At 45.5% G+C, this 20,802-nt stretch overlaps 1 protein-coding gene across 1 annotated transcript in view; it reads right to left on the bottom strand.

Moving 5' to 3' along the window:
• LOC145394540 (uncharacterized) overlaps positions 1–20,802 on the bottom strand; it is a 91,315-nt gene that overhangs the window by 12,405 nt on the left and 58,108 nt on the right. Inside the window, exon 7 of the mRNA XM_080268375.1 lies at positions 2,906–3,112. Coding sequence (XP_080124501.1) covers positions 2,906–3,112 — 207 coding nt within the window. The remainder of the gene's footprint in view (positions 1–2,905; positions 3,113–20,802) is intronic.

Here is a 20,802-nt window from a genome sequence, read left to right as displayed (position 1 = left end):
GAATAAAATCAATGTGAACACCCACGATTCCTGGCAGGGTGTCGTGCTGAATAACCCACTAGCTCCTTGACTCTGTTGCACTGCAACTGGCAATTCTGTTGCACTACACTGTACATCCAATGTGGTCTAGTGGCGTACCCTGATGCACTGCACTGTACCAAGATGCACTGCACTGTACATCCTGATGACCTTAGTTGCAGTCAGAGTCAACAAGGAACTTCGGCAGTTGGTCCAGGGGAGCGACTGTGGTATGTGGTGATGGACTGCCAACTTCAGGTAACTCAGAAAACAACTGCAAACTCACGTCCAGGGGAGACACAATGGCTGACGATGTGCTGGGTTCTGGTTCCGTTGCTGAAGGTGTGGTTTGACGCTGTGATGGTGGCAGAACAGAGGTGGACTGGGCAGAGGTCAGAGGCCTGAAAATGGAGTCGATCATGAACTGGCAATAAGAGCGATGATTCAGGTGTCGGATGACTCTCTGCCACACAGAACGCCGATCCTCCACAAGGTGAAAAGGCACCATCTCTCTGTCACATTCCAGGTGCTCAGCATACTCATGCACCTGCTCAAGATGTGCCCATAATGTGCTCAGGTGGGGGATGGCTGGAATAATGTAGTTCTCTGGGTCATCCTTGTCATTCGTGTCACTGTCTTCTGGTCAGGCAGCAACAACAGAAGTGGCAGTCTCGACATCAGACATAACCTGAAAGCCGGAATTGCCCCCGTCCTCATCTAACCACTCCCACACGTCATCAACATCCACAGCCTCGCCTGCGTTACAAAGCCGAGTGTGGAAGTCATCCTTGTCAAAGCCCAGAAAGTCGTGTCTGCTCTCGTGTCCCTGAGGGAGACAAGACCAACCACTTTCTAGGGTTTTCACAGAGACTTCCTTCCATGCACTTGCTCAGCTGAACACTGCAGACTTAAGGCTGTAGCACCGCATGTTTTCCAGTGCCCTCTGCCCTCGTGTGTCCAGCCCCTTGACTCTGCTTGTCCTCGTCCTCAAGAACAACCATCACCTCGTCCATGAATCTCCATCGCTACAGCCTCTTCGTGGCCACGGTAACAGCCTGGTCAATCATCAGAGCAGTGGTATTAGGTGGTAAAAACAAGCACCTAATGTGACCATCATCTGCAACCAATTCCTTCTGGGAGGGATGCATGGGAACATTGTCCAGTAGAAGAGCCTTTACCTGGTCACAAGGGATTCCAAGTTCCTTTGTTTGATAACGGATGACCTCCTTGACAAAATGCCTGTTGAACCAATCTGTGAAGATCTTGGAGGTAAACCAGGCCTTCACAGAATGGTACCACACAACAGGAAGGACATCCATCAGCCCACAAAGGCAATGGGGCTGCTGTGCCTGACCAACAATAACGGGCGTCAGCCAGTGCATCCTGTTAGCACCGGCACAGTGTAAAACAGATACCCGTTGCTTAGACAACTTGTGGTCAGGTACATGCTTCTCCTGCTCATATACCAGAGTGTTTGTAGGCACTGAGTGGTAGAAGAGGCCAGTTTTGTCAGTGTTATAGACCTGACCGGGAGCGAGACCCTCCTCAATCATGCCTACAGTAACAGTATCTGATGAAATTCCTCTACCCCCTCCTCACTGGCGTCAACAGCTTTGCCACTGGTTGTACGATTTGTAAGGCCATGTTGAAGCTTGACCCTGAACTTTCAACCTTCAGATGCCTTGAAGTCAGGAACATTGTGAAGGTGGGCAATCTTCCCAACAGCGCCTTTCGACTTGGTACCACGCACTTGCACTCCTGCAGCCCGTTGCTGGCAGTACCAGATCAATGTCGAATGGTTGACACTGGCATGCTGGTGATGCCCATAGCCTTCCGTATGGCACTGCGTCTGTTGCTCTTGCCAAAGTCTGCTGTGTACTGGGTTAGTTTGTCACGGGATTTCCTGATGTCATACAGGGTTCAGCGAACCAGGTCGTACTTCTTTAAGATGCTGGGAGTTAACCATCCCGCATCAATCTTACCGAGGATCTCTTGCTTTTTCTCCAAAGTCATCACTACCCTCTTCCTTTTCTGTGGTGGAGGGGCCATCATTACACATCCTAGGAAGAGGCATGCAAGGAATAGCAAGGCCTGAAGCAGGTAGAGAACAACCACAAAAGCCACCACGTGTGCTACCTTAACAACTATGCAAGAGGAGCTGTTCACTACACGGTCAACGTGTGGGAACTGGGAAGGGCCGAGGGGGTCTCTAGTGGTCACTGGGTGAACTACCCAGCCAGACAGCGTGGCACCTCTGGGCTATTCCCATCCAACCCAGCAAAAATGTTCTTGCAGCCATAATTTCCACCTGGATGCAAGCATTTTATCTGGATAAAATGGAAAAATGTACATATAATGGTTAAATACAGCCAGATAACAGCGTCTGGGTTATGAATCATTTGGATAAATGGGGTATTACTTAACAACGTGAATGAGGTCACAACCAATAACTGCTTTGAACTACAGAATGACACTGCCATTACAGACTATTGTGATGAAGCTCAATGATAAACACCGCAAACACTGAAGCATTTCAAGTCTACTGATGCTGAAGAACAAACAGGATGTTACGTAAACACTGCAAATACTGAAGCATTTCAAGTCTACTGATGCTGAAGAACAAACAGGCTGTTGTGCAACATAAAACGAAGGTGAAATGCATTAAGGAAGAAGAGTTTGGTGATGACATAAACGCTGGTGAAGAAAAGTTGAATGGAGTACAAAAGCGATGATGAGGGAGTGAGTCAGTGGTTTGACGTGCATAGGAAACATGCAGCTGGGCACAGTATAACACAGGCGAGATAAAAATCAGTAGCATGTGTGGCTGTCATGGAGTATGACTCAAACAGGTAAGAGTTGATGGTACATGTCACAGTGGTGGAGTTACCTGCAGTGTGTGGGCGTGGGGGGGTGGCGGCTGATCCTGAAGGCAGTGCATGGATATCTGGTCATTTTCTAGGGTTATCCTGGAGGACCGGATGCCACCTTGGTCTTCTTGGACGGCAAATACCAGGCCATCCTCCACCAGCGTCTTGATGCGCAAATCCTGCAGCAGCATCTTCATGCGCTGACTCATCCCCAGGAGGTTCTCAACCTGTGGGCAGTACATTAGTATATGTGAACAGCATCCATATATATATATATATATATATATATATGCAGAGACTTCACTTCACCGTGAAGATATGTATGCAAAATAACCACAGGAGAAATGAAAGGAGCGACAGTGAGTACTTTCGTATATTACATCTTCAGACAAAGTGAGACAGAAACGTAAAGAGTAGAGGTCTTTTATGCACACCTGCAGCAGGGAGTGGCACACAGAACAAAGGATGATCTGAATTTTTTTACCTGCGGCTTAACTTATGGTCACCTGCAGCAGGGAGTGGCACACAACAAAGGATGACCTGAATCTAAAAATGGATGATGCACAGAACAATAAGTACCTTTCTTTTTTTTCTTCCTTATGGATGCACGTGACAAAGGAGGAGGGAGTAGGAGGGGAGGAAAGGGGAGGGGGAGGAAGGGGGAAGGGGGAAGGAGGAGAGGAAGGGGAAAGGGGAGAGGGAGGAGGGAGGAGGAAGAGGAGGGGATAAATACTGTTGCTTAAGACCTAGAGGATTAATGCTTGGTGTGTCCCACACAGGTGTGACTACACTACCCGGAGATGACAGGGAACAATCACGTGTTAGTCTGGGGGATACTGCTTTAAAATTAATTCAGTTAACAATTTATCACACTTAAAATGACCATAGCTCATGTTTACATTCTTTTCACATGTGCCAGAAATTAGACAAGATTCTATTACATTTCTTTCATCTAAGCTTTTTGATCTTGCTAGAATCTTGGAGCCTGTCCAGTCAATATGGTGATCACTGGATGCTGTGTGCTGAAATAAACCACTACTCTGTTGGGCTGTCCTTATACTGTATTTATGTTGTGAGATTCTAGTTTCCAAATCTTTTCCAGATTGTCCTATGTAAAATTTGTTACAGCTTTTACACGGGATTTTGTACACAACGCCTGAATTACTGAAAGGGCTGTTCTTGATGAGGGTTTTTTTGATGGTGTTCTCATATTTGAATACTACTTGTACATTAAGTTTCCTCAGTATATATATATATATATATATATATATATATATATATATATATATATATATATATATATATATATATATGTGTGTGTGTGTGTGTGTGTGTGTGTGTGTGTGTGTCCGACTCTGGGCATAGGCTTCACAGCCTGCTCCCAAGGCCCGGTAGTCCTCCTTCATACCATACACCTCTACATGTCACCACTTCGGCGCCAACACCCACCGTCCATATTTAATACATGCTAGGGCTGTCTCATGCAGAACTGGTCTATTGCTATTAGTGGGGGTATTTTTACGACCTGTCGGCGGGTTCTCTGGTAGATCAGTAAAGTCTGTTTTATGAAATTCAAATCCTTAAACTGTTCCCTCCTCCAGGGGAATTTGAACCTGGGTCTGTTAGGACTACAGGCTACCTCTCTACCGATTGAGCCACCGCCTCTACATGGGACACTAACAGTGCATTCTTATGGAAACTGGCAATATATTAATACTTAGAGGCAATACTGGTGGGGAAGCACAAGACAGTAGCAGGTAACTTACTGTTATTTGCTGTGGCATCTTTGTGATGGTGTTGATCTTGTCCATGATGGTGGAGGCCGGGTCTGGGTGTGGTGGAAGGGCGGGGGTGTGTGTGGCATCAGTCTCCGCTGCCAGTGTATCCAGAGCCGTCCTGATGGCCTCACGCACCTGTCCATACTAACACAAACATTAATGCAGGAGGCTCTGGCAACTATGAGCTAATGTACACTTCACACATCACAAGTTTATATGTCAGTGTAAGTGTGCTCATGTTACTACAGAGGCCTGGTGGTACAAGTAGAAGGGAGTGGCTGCCTACCTTCATGCTGGTGGTGACAATGTTGACATCAGGGAACTGTTCTTGGCACTTCTGCCTCCAGTCTTCAACCTCCACACTGCATTGGTCAGCGTGGTTAATGGCTATGACGGCCTCCTGTGCTGTGTTGGCATTCTGCAGACACTCCAGTCTGGCCTCCAGCTGCTTCACTCCTTCCTCTCCTTCTTGCTTCAGGGCCACCACTCTGGCCACCTCCTCCTCTATCAGTGTCTCAACCGTGGCCATGTCGTGTGTGAATTCCTCCACCGTTTTCCTCAGCTGGAGGATTTGTTCTCTCCTGTCGGGCAGCCAGGTCTCGTACTGGTCCAGCTGGGACTGGGTGTCTTGGCAGCCAGGTACCTGGCTCCTCATGCTGCTCTCGTGCTCCCCCAGCAGGGACCAAAGCTTCCTGCTCATCCCACTGGGCCTCTTCTGGGTTGTGCCATCCTTTGTTTTGACTGCCATTTGTTTTTCTGCTGCAGGTTTTACACTTGGCATTTCACCAGCTGCTCCTGCTGTCTGTACCAGCTGTACATTCTTAAACTTTTTGACAAAAGCCTCCATTGCATAGCTTACTGGGAAATTATCCAGTGAGGTGGCGGGGTGGCTGGCACGGCAGTCAGGGCAGGTCAGCTGGTTGGCTGTGGTCAGTTGTAAGATGCAGGACGAACAAAAGGTGTGGCCACATGGCAGATTGCGTGGCCGACGCTCACTCTCATCATAGGTGATGCAGCACACACTGCACTCCTCAGGATTGTCCTGTGCAACAACAATAACATTGATTGCTTACAAGTAGCACATGATGGACATTGCTGACCTTACAACCTAAAAGGCAGTTTTAATATTCATAACTCACTGATGCTAAGAAAGCAATAACATAAGCTTTATATAACTGACGTCCATACTGTACAAGTGGTGGCGTGATAACAGTATGGTGAACATGCCATAACAGAATATGCTATTGTACTGTAACATGTACAGTAACACTAATATTAATAGTGAGAGACAGTACAGTAGTGAATATTGATCTTTTTATCCACAAACTGTATGTCCAACAACATATGAATTAAGAACCTTTGTACACTAGTCCTGAATGTGACAACCTCCTTTGTATAGTACAGCATAGTGTGTGTGTGTGTGTGTGTGTGTGTGTGTGTGTGTGTGTGTGCTTCTCATTGCCTCAAATACACAAAGCACAAGCCATGTACTGTCAGCAGGGTAACAGTGTACTCACCATATTTGTAGTAGTGGCACTGTTGACTCTGTAGTGACTGGTGACCTGGTAAAATATAACAAGAGTAAATTCTTCCATTAGTTTAAGTTACTCATTATAAGTTCCATCCCTGTATTAAGGCCTTCACTGCCATCACCTCCTTATATATTGTGCTTGCAATCATGTGTGGTGTGGTGTGGCGTGGACATGTGTGGTATGGTTTGTTGTGGCCATGTATGGTGTGGTGTGGTGTGGGCATGTATGGTGTGGTGTGGGCATGTGTGGTATGGTTTGGTGAGGCCATGTGTGGTGTGGTGTGGTGTGGGCATGTGTGGTATGGTTTGGTGAGGCCATGTGTGGTGTGGTGTGGTGTGGCCATGTATGGTGTGGTGTGGTGTGGGCATGTGTGGTATGGTTTGTTGTGGGCATGTATGGTGTGGTGTGGTGTGGGCATGTGTGGTATGGTTTGTTGTGGGCATGTATGGTGTGGTGTGGTGTGGGCATGTGTGGTATGTCTGGTGAGGCCATGTGTGGTATGGTGTGGTGTGGGCATGTGTGGTATGGTGTGGTGTGAGCATGTATGGTATGGTATGGTGTGGGCATGTGTGGTATAGTTTGTTGTGGCCATTATGGTGTGCTGTGGTGTGGGCATGTGTGGTATGTTTGTTGTGGCCATGTATGGTGTGGTGTGATGTGGGCATGTGTGGTATGGTTTGGTGAGGCCATGTGTGGTGTGCTGTGGTCTTGTGGTATGGTGTGGTATAGTTTTATGTGGAGTGTTGTGGTTTTGTGTGTTGTATTTCGCTGTGTGTTTTGGTGTAGTAATGTATTCTAACATATCACGTGTAAATGCTGAATCACTCCTCTCTTTCCCGTCTGCCTGCTGTCTGCCTAACTCCCTGAAGCCTGCCTGTCTGGATGCATCCCTATCTGCCCGCTTCCCTAAATGCCTCCTTTGCTCTCTCTCTCTCTCTCTCTCTCTCTCTAATTCCAGGCAACACCCTCAGCCACATTCATCTATCTATCTATCTTCTGTAGACTTAGCAACATAGTAACTAGTACAGGCAGTGTTGTCAAAGGAAAATTATGGAAATCTGCTAAATTTGCTTCGATAGTAGAAAGAAAAAATCAGCTAAACTGGGTGAATTAACCATAACCTGCTTGTCGGGTAAAAAAAAAAAAAAAAAAAACGGGGGGAGATAGAAAAAAAGATTGTGGAATTGTTAGTTATTAAAATCGCTAGACACAACCCGAATGAAAAATGTCAATACTGCATTTGTTGCTGCAGCCACAAGTCATTCTTTAAACAAACACCAAACGCACTTTCTCCGTGTAATTATAAATCTCGTTACGTTGTTTCATCCCTAAATCTGATATTACGATAAAAAACTATTGCTTAGGATTGCCTCAGTTCAATCCTTTACACTTTGTTGCCAGTGCAGCGCTTTTCTTCTACATCGAGACATTTCCTTCCAGTTAACGACAGTTTTTCAATATTTAGCGTCAAGAAGTCTGCTTCTGTCACACACATCTGTACACAATTCTGAGAATATTGCCAATTATTATCATTTTATATGGCGATTTTATATAGATTTTTTATTTCATTTATCACCTTTCTAGGGGTTTGAGGCTTTGCATTTGGCAAGTCACTTTACCAGCGTCCAACACATGACTCATTTGCCCTTCCCTGCACGTCTCCCTCTGCCTTACACTGCCCATCCTTCCCTCATATATATATATATATATATATATATATCTATATATATATATATATATATATATATATATCATAACCCGAATATATGAGAATGTTTAGGAGTAATATGCCAAATAAATAAATGGCTAAGGAAGAGGCGTTAGGAAGGTAGAATATAATGGCCACGGCCTTCCCGTCTTCCTCCCTATTCATGTCTTCTTATCTGCCTTAAGTTACACTCTTTCTTTCACACTACACACATAACTTCTAACATTCTCTCAACTGTCAATTGTTCAGGTGTAAAAATGACTAAATCGCTAAGGAAGAGGGACTGCGAGGTTTGGCATGACAAGTACTTATCACCCTCTACGTGCCCCACTCCTCTGTCACACACACACACACATGTGTACCGCCAACTGATCCACCATATACTATTACTCCTTCTCTGCAGCAATAAACAACTCACGTGATGGTGTTCGTAGCCAAGAAGATCACACTTGCTCTCATAACCACAGCCACTGTTACACTAACACCTCATCACTCGCTGGCCAGGGCTAAATATCCTAAGGCCGCTGAACAAGTTAACAGCTACAATTTTGTTCACGCATAAAGTTCCGGAAATTAGCGATAAAAATGGATAACATTTTTGGAATAAGGCAAAACTTTATTGAAATTACTAAAACATTACATGATGTCCTGTAGTTAAGCGGTCAAAAAGTACCGCTATTGTTGGTTAAACCCAGCGCCAAACTCGCTACATTGGCACCACGGCATCACATCCTGCCGCCAGCCTCACTACCATTGGCTGGCGTGATGGTCCACTGGTACTACCATTACTACCATTGACACCTACACTACCATTGCCGTCCACTGGTACTACCATGACTACCATTGACACCTACACTACCATTGCCGTCCACTAGTACTACCATTACTACCATTGACACCTCCACTACCATTGCCGTCCACTGGTACTACCATTACTACCATTGACACCTACACTACCATTGCCGTCCACTGGTACTACCATTACTACCATTGACACCTACACTACCATTGCCGTCCACTGGTACTACCGTTACTACCATTGACACCTACACTACCATTGCCGTCCACTGGTACTACCATGACTACCATTGACACCTACACTACCATTGCCGTCCACTGGTACTACCGTTACTACCATTGACACCTACACTACCATTGCCGTCCACTGGTACTACCGTTACTACCATTGACACCTACACTACCATTCTCATACTACATGTGGTGTGGTGTGGTGTGTTCTGTTTTGGTGTGGTGTGGTGTAATGTTATATGATGTGGTGCTGTGTGATATGGTGTTTCCTGTGGTGTGATGTGTGGTGTAGTTTGGTTTGGTGTGGTTTGGTGGTGTGGTGCAGTGTGATGTGATGTGGGGTGGTGTGATGTCGTGGGATGTGGGGTGGTGTGATGTCGTGGGATGTGGTGTGGTGCAGTGTGATGTGATGTGGTGTGGTGCAGTGTGGTGTGATGTGGGGTGGTGTGATGTCGTGGGATGTGGTGTGGTGCAGTGTGGTGTGATGTGGGGTGGTGTGATGTCGTGGGATGTGGTGTGGTGCAGTGTGATGTGATGTGGTGTGGTGCAGTGTGATGTGATGTGGTGTGGTGCAGTGTGATGTGATGTGGTGTGGTGCAGTGTGGTGTGATGTGGTGTGGTGCAGTGTGGTGTGATGTGGGGTGGTGCAGTGTGGTGTGATGTGGTGTGGTGCAGTGTGATGTGATGTGGTGTGGTGCAGTGTGATGTGATGTGGTGTGGTGCAGTGTGGTGTGATGTGGGGTGGTGTGATGTCGTGGGATGTGGTGTGGTGCAGTGTGGTGTGATGTGGGGTGGTGTGATGTCGTGGGATGTGGTGTGGTGTGGTGTGGTTTGGTTTTCCATGGTGGTGTGGTGTGGTGTTATGTGGTGTGTCGTGGTGTTATGTGGTATTGTGTGATGTGGAGTGGTGTGGTGTGATGCGGTGCAGTGTGTTATATGGTTTGCTGTGGTGTGGTGTGGTGTGGTTTGCTGTGCTGTGGTGTGGTGTGGTGTGGTTTGCTGTGCTGTGGTGTGGAGTTGTTTGCTGTGGTTTGCTGTGGTGTGACGTAGTGTAGTGTGGTGTGATGTGATGTTGTGTGGTGTGGTGTGATGTGGTGTAGTACAGCGTGGTGTGATGTACTGTGGTGGGGTGTGATGTGTGTTGTGGTGTGGTGTGATGTGGTTTGGTACAGCATGATGTGGTGTGCTGTGCTATGCTGTGGTATAGTGTGGAGTGGTGTGGTATGGCGTATGGCATGGCATGGTGTGGTGTGGCGTGGTGTGATGCGTTGTGGTGTGGTCTAGCTTGATGAGGTGTAGCGTAGTGTGGTATGATGTGGTGTGTGGCGTTGTGTTGTATGGCATGGTGTGGTGTGGTGTGGTGCGGTATGATGTGGCGTGGTGTGGTGTGATGTGGTGTAGTGTGGTGTGGTGTGGTGTGGTGTGGTGTGTGGTTTGGTGTGTTGCATTGCGTGGTGTGTTGTGGTGTCGTTTGCTGTAGTGTTGTGTTGTGTGGTGTGGTGTAGTGTGGTTTGCTGTTGTGTTGTGTTGTATTGTGGTGTGGTGTGGTGTAGTGGGATGTGGTGTGATGTGTGTTGTAGTGTGGTATGATGTGGTGTGGTATGATGTTGTATGGTGTGGTGTGGTATGATGTTGTATGGTGTGGTGTGGTATGATGTTGTGTTGTGTGGTGTGGTATGGTGTGGTATGATGTGATGTGGTGTGGTGTGGTGTGGTATGATGTGATGTGGTGTGGTGTGGTGTGGTATGATGTGATGTGATGTGATGTGGTGTGGTGTGGTGTGGTGTAAACATAAGAGAGGATAACTGCAGTAGGCCAGTTGGCCCATGCTAGGCAGCTGCTACAGAAGTAACTAAACTATTAGAATGTGACAAGGATAGCAAAGAAGAAGGCTTTCCCCCACCCACCAAACCATTCAGCCGAAGCCGGCAAGAAAAAGTCAGAAGAATAACCAGGCAGCACAGAACACCTGGCCTGGCCATTTTATAGGAAAGTGTGAAAGCAGAAAAGAGACTAATTTGGTGACACCTGAAAAGGAAAGCACGAATTAATTAGTAATGGTTATTAGATGTTTTTTTTTTCCTTTATGCAAGCGTTACTTGTCCTGCTTATCTGGCCTATGCTTGAAACTGTCAATGGAAGGGCCAGCAACTACATCACTAGGCAGCTTATTCCATTCGTCTACTACTCTATTGTCAAACCAATTTCTACCTATATCCTTACTAAAACGCAGCTGACCTAGTCTGAAACCATTACTTGTAGTTCTATCCTGTATGCTCACTTTAAGTACCTTGTTAATATCTCCCTTATTTATTCCCGTCATCCACTTAAACACCCCAATTAAGTCTCCCCTTACGCTACGCCTGCCTAGTGAGGCAGGATCGTCCTTACATAAGTCCCTGCTGACTTTCATTTATGAGATTAAATCTTTCTAAGTGTTCTCTAATTTTATTTACCAAAATACTCTCGCATTTTTGTTAGTACTGACGTCAGACTTATCGGAGGATAATTCGACGCAGCTGCTTTATCACCCTTTTTAAAAATGGGCGCAACTTTCGCTGTCTTCCAAGCCTCAGCAACTTCTGCTGAACTTACTAAACAGCGTTATAAGTGGCTGACGTAACTCCTCCTTTGTTTCCTGTATACCTTAATTATTACATATATATCGTCCGGACCTGACGATTTTTGAGTTTTTAGCTTATTAATATTTTACAATACTTCCTCCTTACCAATGATTATGTTACTAAGAATATTGTCTGAATTATCATCGTAAATATTTGCTGTTTGAGGGACCAGGTCTAGATTTTTACTTGGTAAATACTGATACGAAATACTTATCTAGGACAGAGCACATTTCTTTATCTTCACCGGTAATGTTATCTGATTCTGTTCTGAGAGATCCTATCCTATCCTATCTTTCGTTCGGTACATTTGATAAAAGTTCTTGGGGTTTTCTTTCAGATCACTAGCAACCTAATTTTCATAACCTCGCTTTGCTTTCCGTATCTCCCTCTTTACCTCTCTATTTAAAATCAAGTACAAGTTACGTAAGTGTTCCTCTCCACCTATTATTTTTCTATATATTCCTTTCCTTTGGCCAATGAGGGATTTTAATCTGTTGTTTAAGCATCTTGGTTCTGAATTATTTGTTGTAAACGGTTATGAAGGGATATATCTATCTTGGCCTCTGTGTATTATATTTACTAACTCATTATATTTCTCACTGACCGAACGGCTACTTGGTACTGGACCTGAGTTACTCCCCGTCACCTGAACTACACTGCCACCTATATCCTGTCCCTCCCCTATGACCTGACCACACCCTACCACCTATATCCTGTCCCTCCCCTATGACCTGACCACACCCTACCACCTATATCCTGTCCCTCCCCTATGACCTGACCACACCCTGCCACCTATATCCTGTCCCTCCCCTATGACCTGACCACACCCTCCCACCTACATCCACACCTATGACCTGACCACACCCTCCCACCTATATCCACACCTATGACCTGACCACACCCTCCCACCTATATCCTGTCCCCCCCCTATGACCTGACCACACCCTCCCACCTACTGTACATCCACACCCATGACCTGATCACACCCTCCCACCTATATCCTGTCCCTCCCCTATGACCTGACCACACCCTCCCACCTATATCCACACCTATGACCTGACCACACCCTCCCACCTATATCCACACCTATGACCTGACCACACCTATAACCTGACCACACCCTCCCACCTGTATCCACACCTATGACCTGACCAAACCCTCCCACCTAAATCCACACCTATGACCTGACCACACCCTCCCACCTGTATCCACACCTATGACCTGACAACACCCTCCCACCTATATCCACACCTATGACCTGACCACACCCTCCCACCTGTATCCACACCTATGACCTGACCACACCCTCCCACCTATATCCACACCTATGACCTGACCACACCCTCCCACCTATATCCACACCAATGACCTGACCACACTCTCCCACCTACATCCTGTCCCTCCCCTATGACCTGACCACACCCTCCCACCTACATCCTGTCCCTCCCCTATGACCTGACCACACCCTGCCACTCATATCCTGCCCCTCACCTGTGACCTGGGCTGCCCCACTGACCTGACTCCCTAAAGTAACTAGTCTGCCCATGGAATACGCTGCTAAAATATAAATACTACGCCTCTTCGTCCTTTGCACAGCACTTCTTCGTGACTAGCATCATTTTCTTGTGTTACTCTATTGTCACAAGTCAACAGTCAAGGCGGAGACGTGGTAATTATAGGCCCAGTGAAAACATTAACCGTGTCGTCTGCTAACCTTAATGGATGAAAGCAAACATCTCTTCCTTAGCGATTTATTTTGGGCTTAACTGGTTAATTTCGATTTGTACGTTATTGTTGCTGAGTATGGCGGATTTAGAATGATTTAAATGACAGAGGAGGATAGTAAGGAGTAATAAGCAAACTAAATAGCTTAGGAAGAGGTGTTAGGGAGCTTCCTTATCCGACGGGAATACGGGCCACAAATTTTGGATCAATTTCCAATCCTAATAATCATTTGTTATTGCAGGAAGAATAAAACATGGGAAGATTGTGTGTGCTTATCACTGCAGTGTGATGTGATGTGGGGTGGTGTGATGTCGTGGGATGTGGGGTGGTGTGATGTCGTGGGATGTGGTGTGGTGCAGTGTGATGTGATGTGGGGTGGTGTGATGTCGTGGGATGTGGTGTGGTGCAGTGTGATGTGATGTGGTGTGGTGCAGTGTGGTGTGATGTGGGGTGGTGTGATGTCGTGGGATGTGGTGTGGTGCAGTGTGGTGTGATGTGGGGTGGTGTGATGTCGTGGGATGTGGTGTGGTGCAGTGTGATGTGATGTGGTGTGGTGCAGTGTGGTGTGATGTGGGGTGGTGTGATGTCGTGGGATGTGGTGTGGTGCAGTGTGGTGTGATGTGGGGTGGTGTGATGTCGTGGGATGTGGTGTGGTGCAGTGTGGTGTGATGTGGGGTGGTGTGACGTCGTGGGATGTGGTGTGGTGCAGTGTGGTGTGATGTGGGGTGGTGTGATGTCGTGGGATGTGGTGTGGTGCAGTGTGGTGTGATGTGGGGTGGTGTGATGTCGTGGGATGTGGTGTGGTGCAGTGTGGTGTGATGTGGGGTGGTGTGATGTCGTGGGATGTGGTGTGGTGTGGTGTGGTGTGATGTCGTGGGATGTGGTGTGGTGTGGTGTGGTTTGGTTAGCATGAGTTACGAGGTGCAGTGGATGACAAAATGAATGACAAAGACAGAAAGAAAAATATATACTTCATGTTCCTTTTGTTTATTATTATTATTATTATTATGATTATTATTATTATTATTATTGTATTGCTAAATGTAACAGCCTTCATTGGTCTAGCTGTCACTGTGGAATTTCAAAATGCACACACACACACACACACACACACACACACAGAAACATGAATCAGTACAGTTAGATGAGAGAGAGAGAGAGAGAGAGAGAGAGAGAGAGAGAGAGAGAATATACACAAACAAGTTACTACAGTCATTCTCTCTCTCTCTCTCTCTCTCTCTCTCTCTCTCTCTCTCTCTCTCTCTCAGGATTTTAACCTTGCATAACCCTTTCAGTACCATGGAAAATTATTAAGTTTTTGAATGCTTTGTTCTTACCTGTCCTTTTCCACCATTTCATTATTATTATTATTATTATTATTATTATTACAGGTATTATCAACCCCACCACCACCTTCATCATCATCATCATCACCATCACCACAACCACCATCATCGTTATTATCATTATTACCGTTACCATCATCATCACTATCATTATTATCATCACCACCAACATAATCATCACCATCACCACAACCATCGTCATTATTATCATTATTACCGTTACCGTCATCATCACTATCATTATTATCATCACCACCAACATCATCATCACCATAACCAACACCATCGTCATTATTATCATCATCATTATCATTATTATCATCACCACCAACATCATCATCACCATCACCAACACCATCTTCATTATTATCATCATCATCATTATCATTATTATCATCACCACCAACATCATCATCACCATAACCAACACCATCGTCATTATTATCATCATCATCACTACCATTATTATCATCACCACCAACATCATCATCACCATCACCAACACCATCGTCATTATTATCATCATCATCATTATCATTATTATCATCACCACCAACATCATCATCACCATCACCAACACCATCGTCATTATTATCATCATCATTATCATTATTATCATCACCACCATCATCATCACCATCACCAACACCATCGTCATTATTATCATCATCATCATTATCATCCATCACAATCATCATCATCATTATCAACACCACCACCCCCACCACCACAACCACCACCATCACCACCACCACCACTATCACCACCACCACTATCATTCCCTTGTCTCTTATCTTCATCCCCCCTTTCCTGTTTGCTGTCTAACTGCCTGCTGTCTGCTTGTCTGCCTGATGCTCGCCTGTCTGCCTAAGGGCCTCTCTACCTGCCCGCTTCCCTTCCTATTTGTTTCTCTCTCTCTCTCTCTCTCTCTCTCTCTCTCTCCACGCTTCCATGCCACACCCTTAGCCACATCTATCTATCTATCTATCTAGCCATCTGCTGTGGACTTGGCAACAAAATAACCAGTACAGGCAGTGTTGCCAAAGGGAAATTATGGAAATCCGCTAAGTTTGCCTGGCTAGTGGCCGGGGCCAAGCCAGGAAGTTCACAAGGGGGGGAGAAAGATGTCTATAGATTCTTGAGAAGATGGTGGCAGGTGAGCCAAGAGAGCTGGGGAGTCTGGGGGGGCGCTGTCAGCCCCCCAAGGAAAATCTGTGAAAATTAAGTTCTTTTAGGGGCTTTTAAAGGCCTATGAAGGTATGTATTGGAATATTTAGATTATAACTCATTACAGTGAACATGGCGAAAAAAAGAACAAGAAATGATTTTGGCTGAAAAAGTAGCCTTTTTAATGATCCTTATGGAATAAATAAATAATACTGGATCTGGCAGTCTCGCCTCTCTCTCTCTCTCTCTCTCTCCCTCTCTCTCTCTGTTTATAAATATATAAATATAAATATATATATATATATATATATATATATATATATATATATATATATTTATATTTATATAATTTATTTATTCATTCAGTTATTTATTCTTAAATATTTATTATTAGTTTTTTAGCCCCAAACGATTTCAAGACCCTCAAGGGGGAGGCGGCCGCCTTCTCCGCCCCCTCCCCCCTTTGCTACGCCCCTGGATAGTGGTAAAAATCCGCTAAACTGTGTGAATTAAGCAAAACCCTGCTAGTAAGGACTAAAAAAAATGGGGGGGGGGGACCAGACAGAAAAAAGATTTTGGAATTGTACTGTCTCGTTAATTTTCGTACTAGCTAGATATAGCAAAAAACGTCACTACTGCGGTTGTCACTGCTGCCACAAGTCATTCTTTAAACAAACACCAAACGCACTTTCTCCGTGTAATTATAAATCTCGTTACGTTGTTTCATCTCTAAATCTGATCTTAAGAAAAAAAAACTATTGCTTAGGATTGCCTCAGTACAATCCTTTACACTTTGTTGCCAGTGCAGCGCTTTTCTTCTACATCGAGACATTTCCCTCCACTTAACGACAGTTTTTCAATATTTAGCGTCAAGAAGTCTGCTTCTGTCACACACATCTGTACACAATTCTGAGAATATTGCCAACTATTATCATTTTATATGGCGATTTTATATAGATTTTTTATTTCATTTATCACCTTGCTAGGGGTTTGAGGCTTTGCATTTGGCAAGTCACTTTACCAGCGTCCAACACATGACTCATTTGCCCTTCCCTGCACGTCTCCCTCTGCCTTACACTGCCCATCCTTCCCTCATATATATATATATATATATATATATATATATATATATATATATATATATATATATATATATATCATAACCCGAATATATGAGAATGTTTAGGAGTAATATGCCAAATAAATAAATGGCTAAGCAAGAGGCGTTAGGAAGGTAGAATATAATGGCCACGGCCTTCCCGTCTTCCTCCCTATTCATGTCTTCTAATCTGCCTTAAGTTACACTCTTTCTTTCACACTACACACATAACTTCTAACATTCTCTCAACCGTCAATTGTTCAGGTGTAAAAATGACTAAATCGCTAAGGAAGAGGGACTGCGAGGTTTGGCATGACAAGTACTTATCACCCTCTACGTGCCCCACTCCTCTGTCACACACACACACACACACACACACATGTGTACCGCCAACTGATCCACCATATACTATTACTCCTTCTCTGCAGCAATAAACAACTCACGTGATGGTGTTCGTAGCCAAGAAGATCAAACTTCCTCTCATAAACACAGCCACTGTTACACTAACACCTCATCACTCGCTGGCCAGGGCTAAATATCCTAAGGCCGCTGAACAAGTTAACAGCTACAATTTTGTTCACGCATAAAGTTCCGGAAATTAGCGATAAAAATGGATAACATTTTTGGAATAAGGCAAAACTTTATTGAAATTACTAAAACATTACTTGATGTCCTGTAGTTAAGCGGTCAAAAAGTACCGCTATTGTTGGTTAAACCCAGCGCCAAACTCGCTACATTGGCAACACGGCATCACATCCTGCCGCCAGCCTCACTACCATTGGCTGGCGTGATGGTCCACTGGTACTACCATTACTACCATTGACACCTACACTACCATTGCCGTCCACTGGTACTACCATGACTACCATTGACACCAACACTACCATTGCCGTCCACTGGTACTACCATGACTACCATTGACACCTACACTACCATTGCCGTCCACTGGTACTACCATTACTACCATTGACACCTACACTACCATTGCCGTCCACTGGTACTACCATTACTACCATTGACACCTACACTACCATTGCCGTCCACTGGTACTACCATTACTACCATTGACACCTACACTACCATTGCCGTCCACTGGTACTACCATGACTACCATTGACACCTACACTACCATTGCCGTCCACTGGTACTACCGTTACTTCCATTGACACCTACACTACCATTGCCGTCCACTGGTACTACCGTTACTACCATTGACACCTACACTACCATTGCCGTCCACTGGTACTACCGTTACTACCATTGACACCTACACTACCATTCTCATACTACATGGTGTGGTGTGGTGTGTTCTGTTTTCGTGTGGTGTGGTGTAATGTTATATGATGTGGTGCTGTGTGATATGGTGTTTCCTGTGGTGTGATGTGTGGTGTAGTTTGGTTTGGTGTGGTTTGGTGGTGTGGTGCAGTGTGATGTGATGTGGGGTGGTGTGATGTCGAGGGATGTGGGGTGAGTGTGATGTCGTGGGATGTGGTGTGGTGCAGTGTGATGTGATGTGGTGTGGTGCAGTGTGGTGTGATGTGGGGTGAGTGTGATGTCGTGGGATGTGGTGTGGTGCAGTGTGGTGTGATGTGGGGTGGTGTGATGTCGTGGGATGTGGTGTGGTGCAGTGTGGTGTGATGTGGTGTGGTGCAGTGTGATGTGATGTGGTGTGGTGCAGTGTGATGTGATGTGGTGTGGTGCAGTGTGGTGTGATGTGGTGTGGTGCAGTGTGGTGTGATGTGGTGTGGTGCAGTGTGGTGTGATGTGGGGTGGTGCAGTGTGGTGTGATGTGGTGTGGTGCAGTGTGATGTGATGTGGTGTGGTGCAGTGTGATGTGATGTGGTGTGGTGCAGTGTGGTGTGATGTGGGGTGGTGTGATGTCGTGGGATGTGGTGTGGTGCAGTGTGGTGTGATGTGGGGTGGTGTGATGTCGTGGGATGTGGTGTGGTGTGGTGTGGTTTGGTTTTCCATGGTGGTGTGGTGTGGTGTTATGTGGTGTGTCGTGGTGTTATGTGGTATTGTGTGATGTGGAGTGGTGTGGTGTGATGCGGTGCAGTGTGTTATATGGTTTGCTTTGGTGTGGTGTGGTGTGGTTTGCTGTGCTGTGGTGTGGTGTGGTGTGGTTTGCTGTGCTGTGGTGTGGAGTTGTTTGCTGTGGTTTGCTGTGGTGTGACGTAGTGTAGTGTGGTGTGATGTGATGTTGTGTGGTGTGGTGTGGTGTGGTGTGGTACAGAGTGGTGTGATGTACTGTGGTGGGGTGTGATGTACTGTGGTGGGGTGTGATGTGTGTTGTGGTGTGGTGTGTTGTGGTTTGGTACAGCATGATGTGGTGTGGTGTGCTGTGGTGTGGTATAGTGTGGAGTGGTGTGGTATGGCGTATGGCATGGCATGGTGTGGTGTGGCGTGGTGTGATGCGTTGTGGTGTGGTCTAGCTTGATGAGGTGTAGCGTAGTGTGGTATGATGTGGTGTGTGGCGTTGTGTTGTGTGGCATGGTGTGGTGTGGTGTGGTGCGGTATGATGTGGCGTGGTGTGGTGTGATGTGGTGTAGTGTGGAGTGGTGTGGTGTGGTGTGGTGTGTGGTTTGGTGTGTTGCATTGCGTGGTGTGTTGTGGTGTCGTTTGCTGTAGTGTTGTGTTGTGTGGTGTGGTGTAGTGTGGTTTGCTGTTGTGTTGTGTTGTATTGTGGTGTGGTGTGGTGTAGTGGGATGTGGTGTGATGTGTGTTGTAGTGTGGTATGATGTGGTGTGGTATGATGTTGTATGGTGTGGTGTGGTATGATGTTGTATGGTGTGGTGTGGTATGATGTTGTGTTGTGTGGTGTGGTATGATGTTGTGTGGTATGGTGTGGTATGATGTGATGTGGTGTGTGTGGTGTGGTATGATGTGATAAATCATGGTGTGGTGTGGTGTGGTATGATGTGATGTGATGTGATGTGGTGTGGTGTGGTGTAAACATAAGAGAGGATAACTGCAGTAGGCCAGTTGGCCCATGCTAGGCAGCTGCTACAGAAGTAACTAAACTATTAGAATGTGACAAGGATAGCAAAGAAGAAGGCTTTCCCCCACCCACCAAACCATTCAGCCGAAGCCGGCAAGAAAAAGTCAGAAGAATAACCAGGCAGCACAGAACACCTGGCCTGGCCATTTTATAGGAAAGTGTGAAAGCAGAAAAGAGACTAATTTGGTGACACCTGAAAAGGAAAGCACGAATTAATTAGTAATGGTTATTAGATGTTTTTTTTTTTCCTTTATGCAAGCGTTACTTGTCCTGCTTATCTGGCCTATGCTTGAAACTGTCAATGGAAGGGCCAGCAACTACATCACTAGGCAGCTTATTCCATTCGTCTACTACTCTATTGTCAAACCAATTTCTACCTATATCCTTACTAAAACGCAGCTGACCTAGTCTGAAACCATTACTTGTAGTTCTATCCTGTATGCTCACTTTAAGTACCTTGTTAATATCTCCCTTATTTATTCCCGTCATCCACTTAAACACCCCAATTAAGTCTCCCCTTACACTACGCCTGCCTAGTGAGGCAGGATCGTCCTTACATAAGTCCCTGCTGACTTTCATTTATGAGATTAAATCTTTCTAAGTGTTCTCTAATTTTATTTACCAAAATACTCTCGCATTTTTGTTAGTACTGACGTCAGACTTATCGGAGGATAATTCGACGCAGCTGCTTTATCACCCTTTTAAAAATGGGCGCAACTTTCGCGGTCTTCCAAGCCTCAGCAACTTCTGCTGAACTTACTAAACAGCGTTATAAGTGGCTGACGTAACTCCTCCTTTGTTTCCTGTATACCTTAATTATTACATATATATCGTCCGGACCTGACGATTTTTGAGTTTTTAGCTTATTAATATTTTACAATACTTCCTCCTTACCAATGATTATGTTACT

Source organism: Coenobita brevimanus, chromosome 27 (genome assembly GCF_032717465.1).
Source record: "Coenobita brevimanus isolate Jiangsu-jjx chromosome 27, ASM3271746v2, whole genome shotgun sequence".
Taxonomy (NCBI): Eukaryota; Metazoa; Arthropoda; class Malacostraca; order Decapoda; family Coenobitidae; genus Coenobita; species Coenobita brevimanus.
This window is presented reverse-complemented; position numbering and strand designations above follow the sequence as displayed.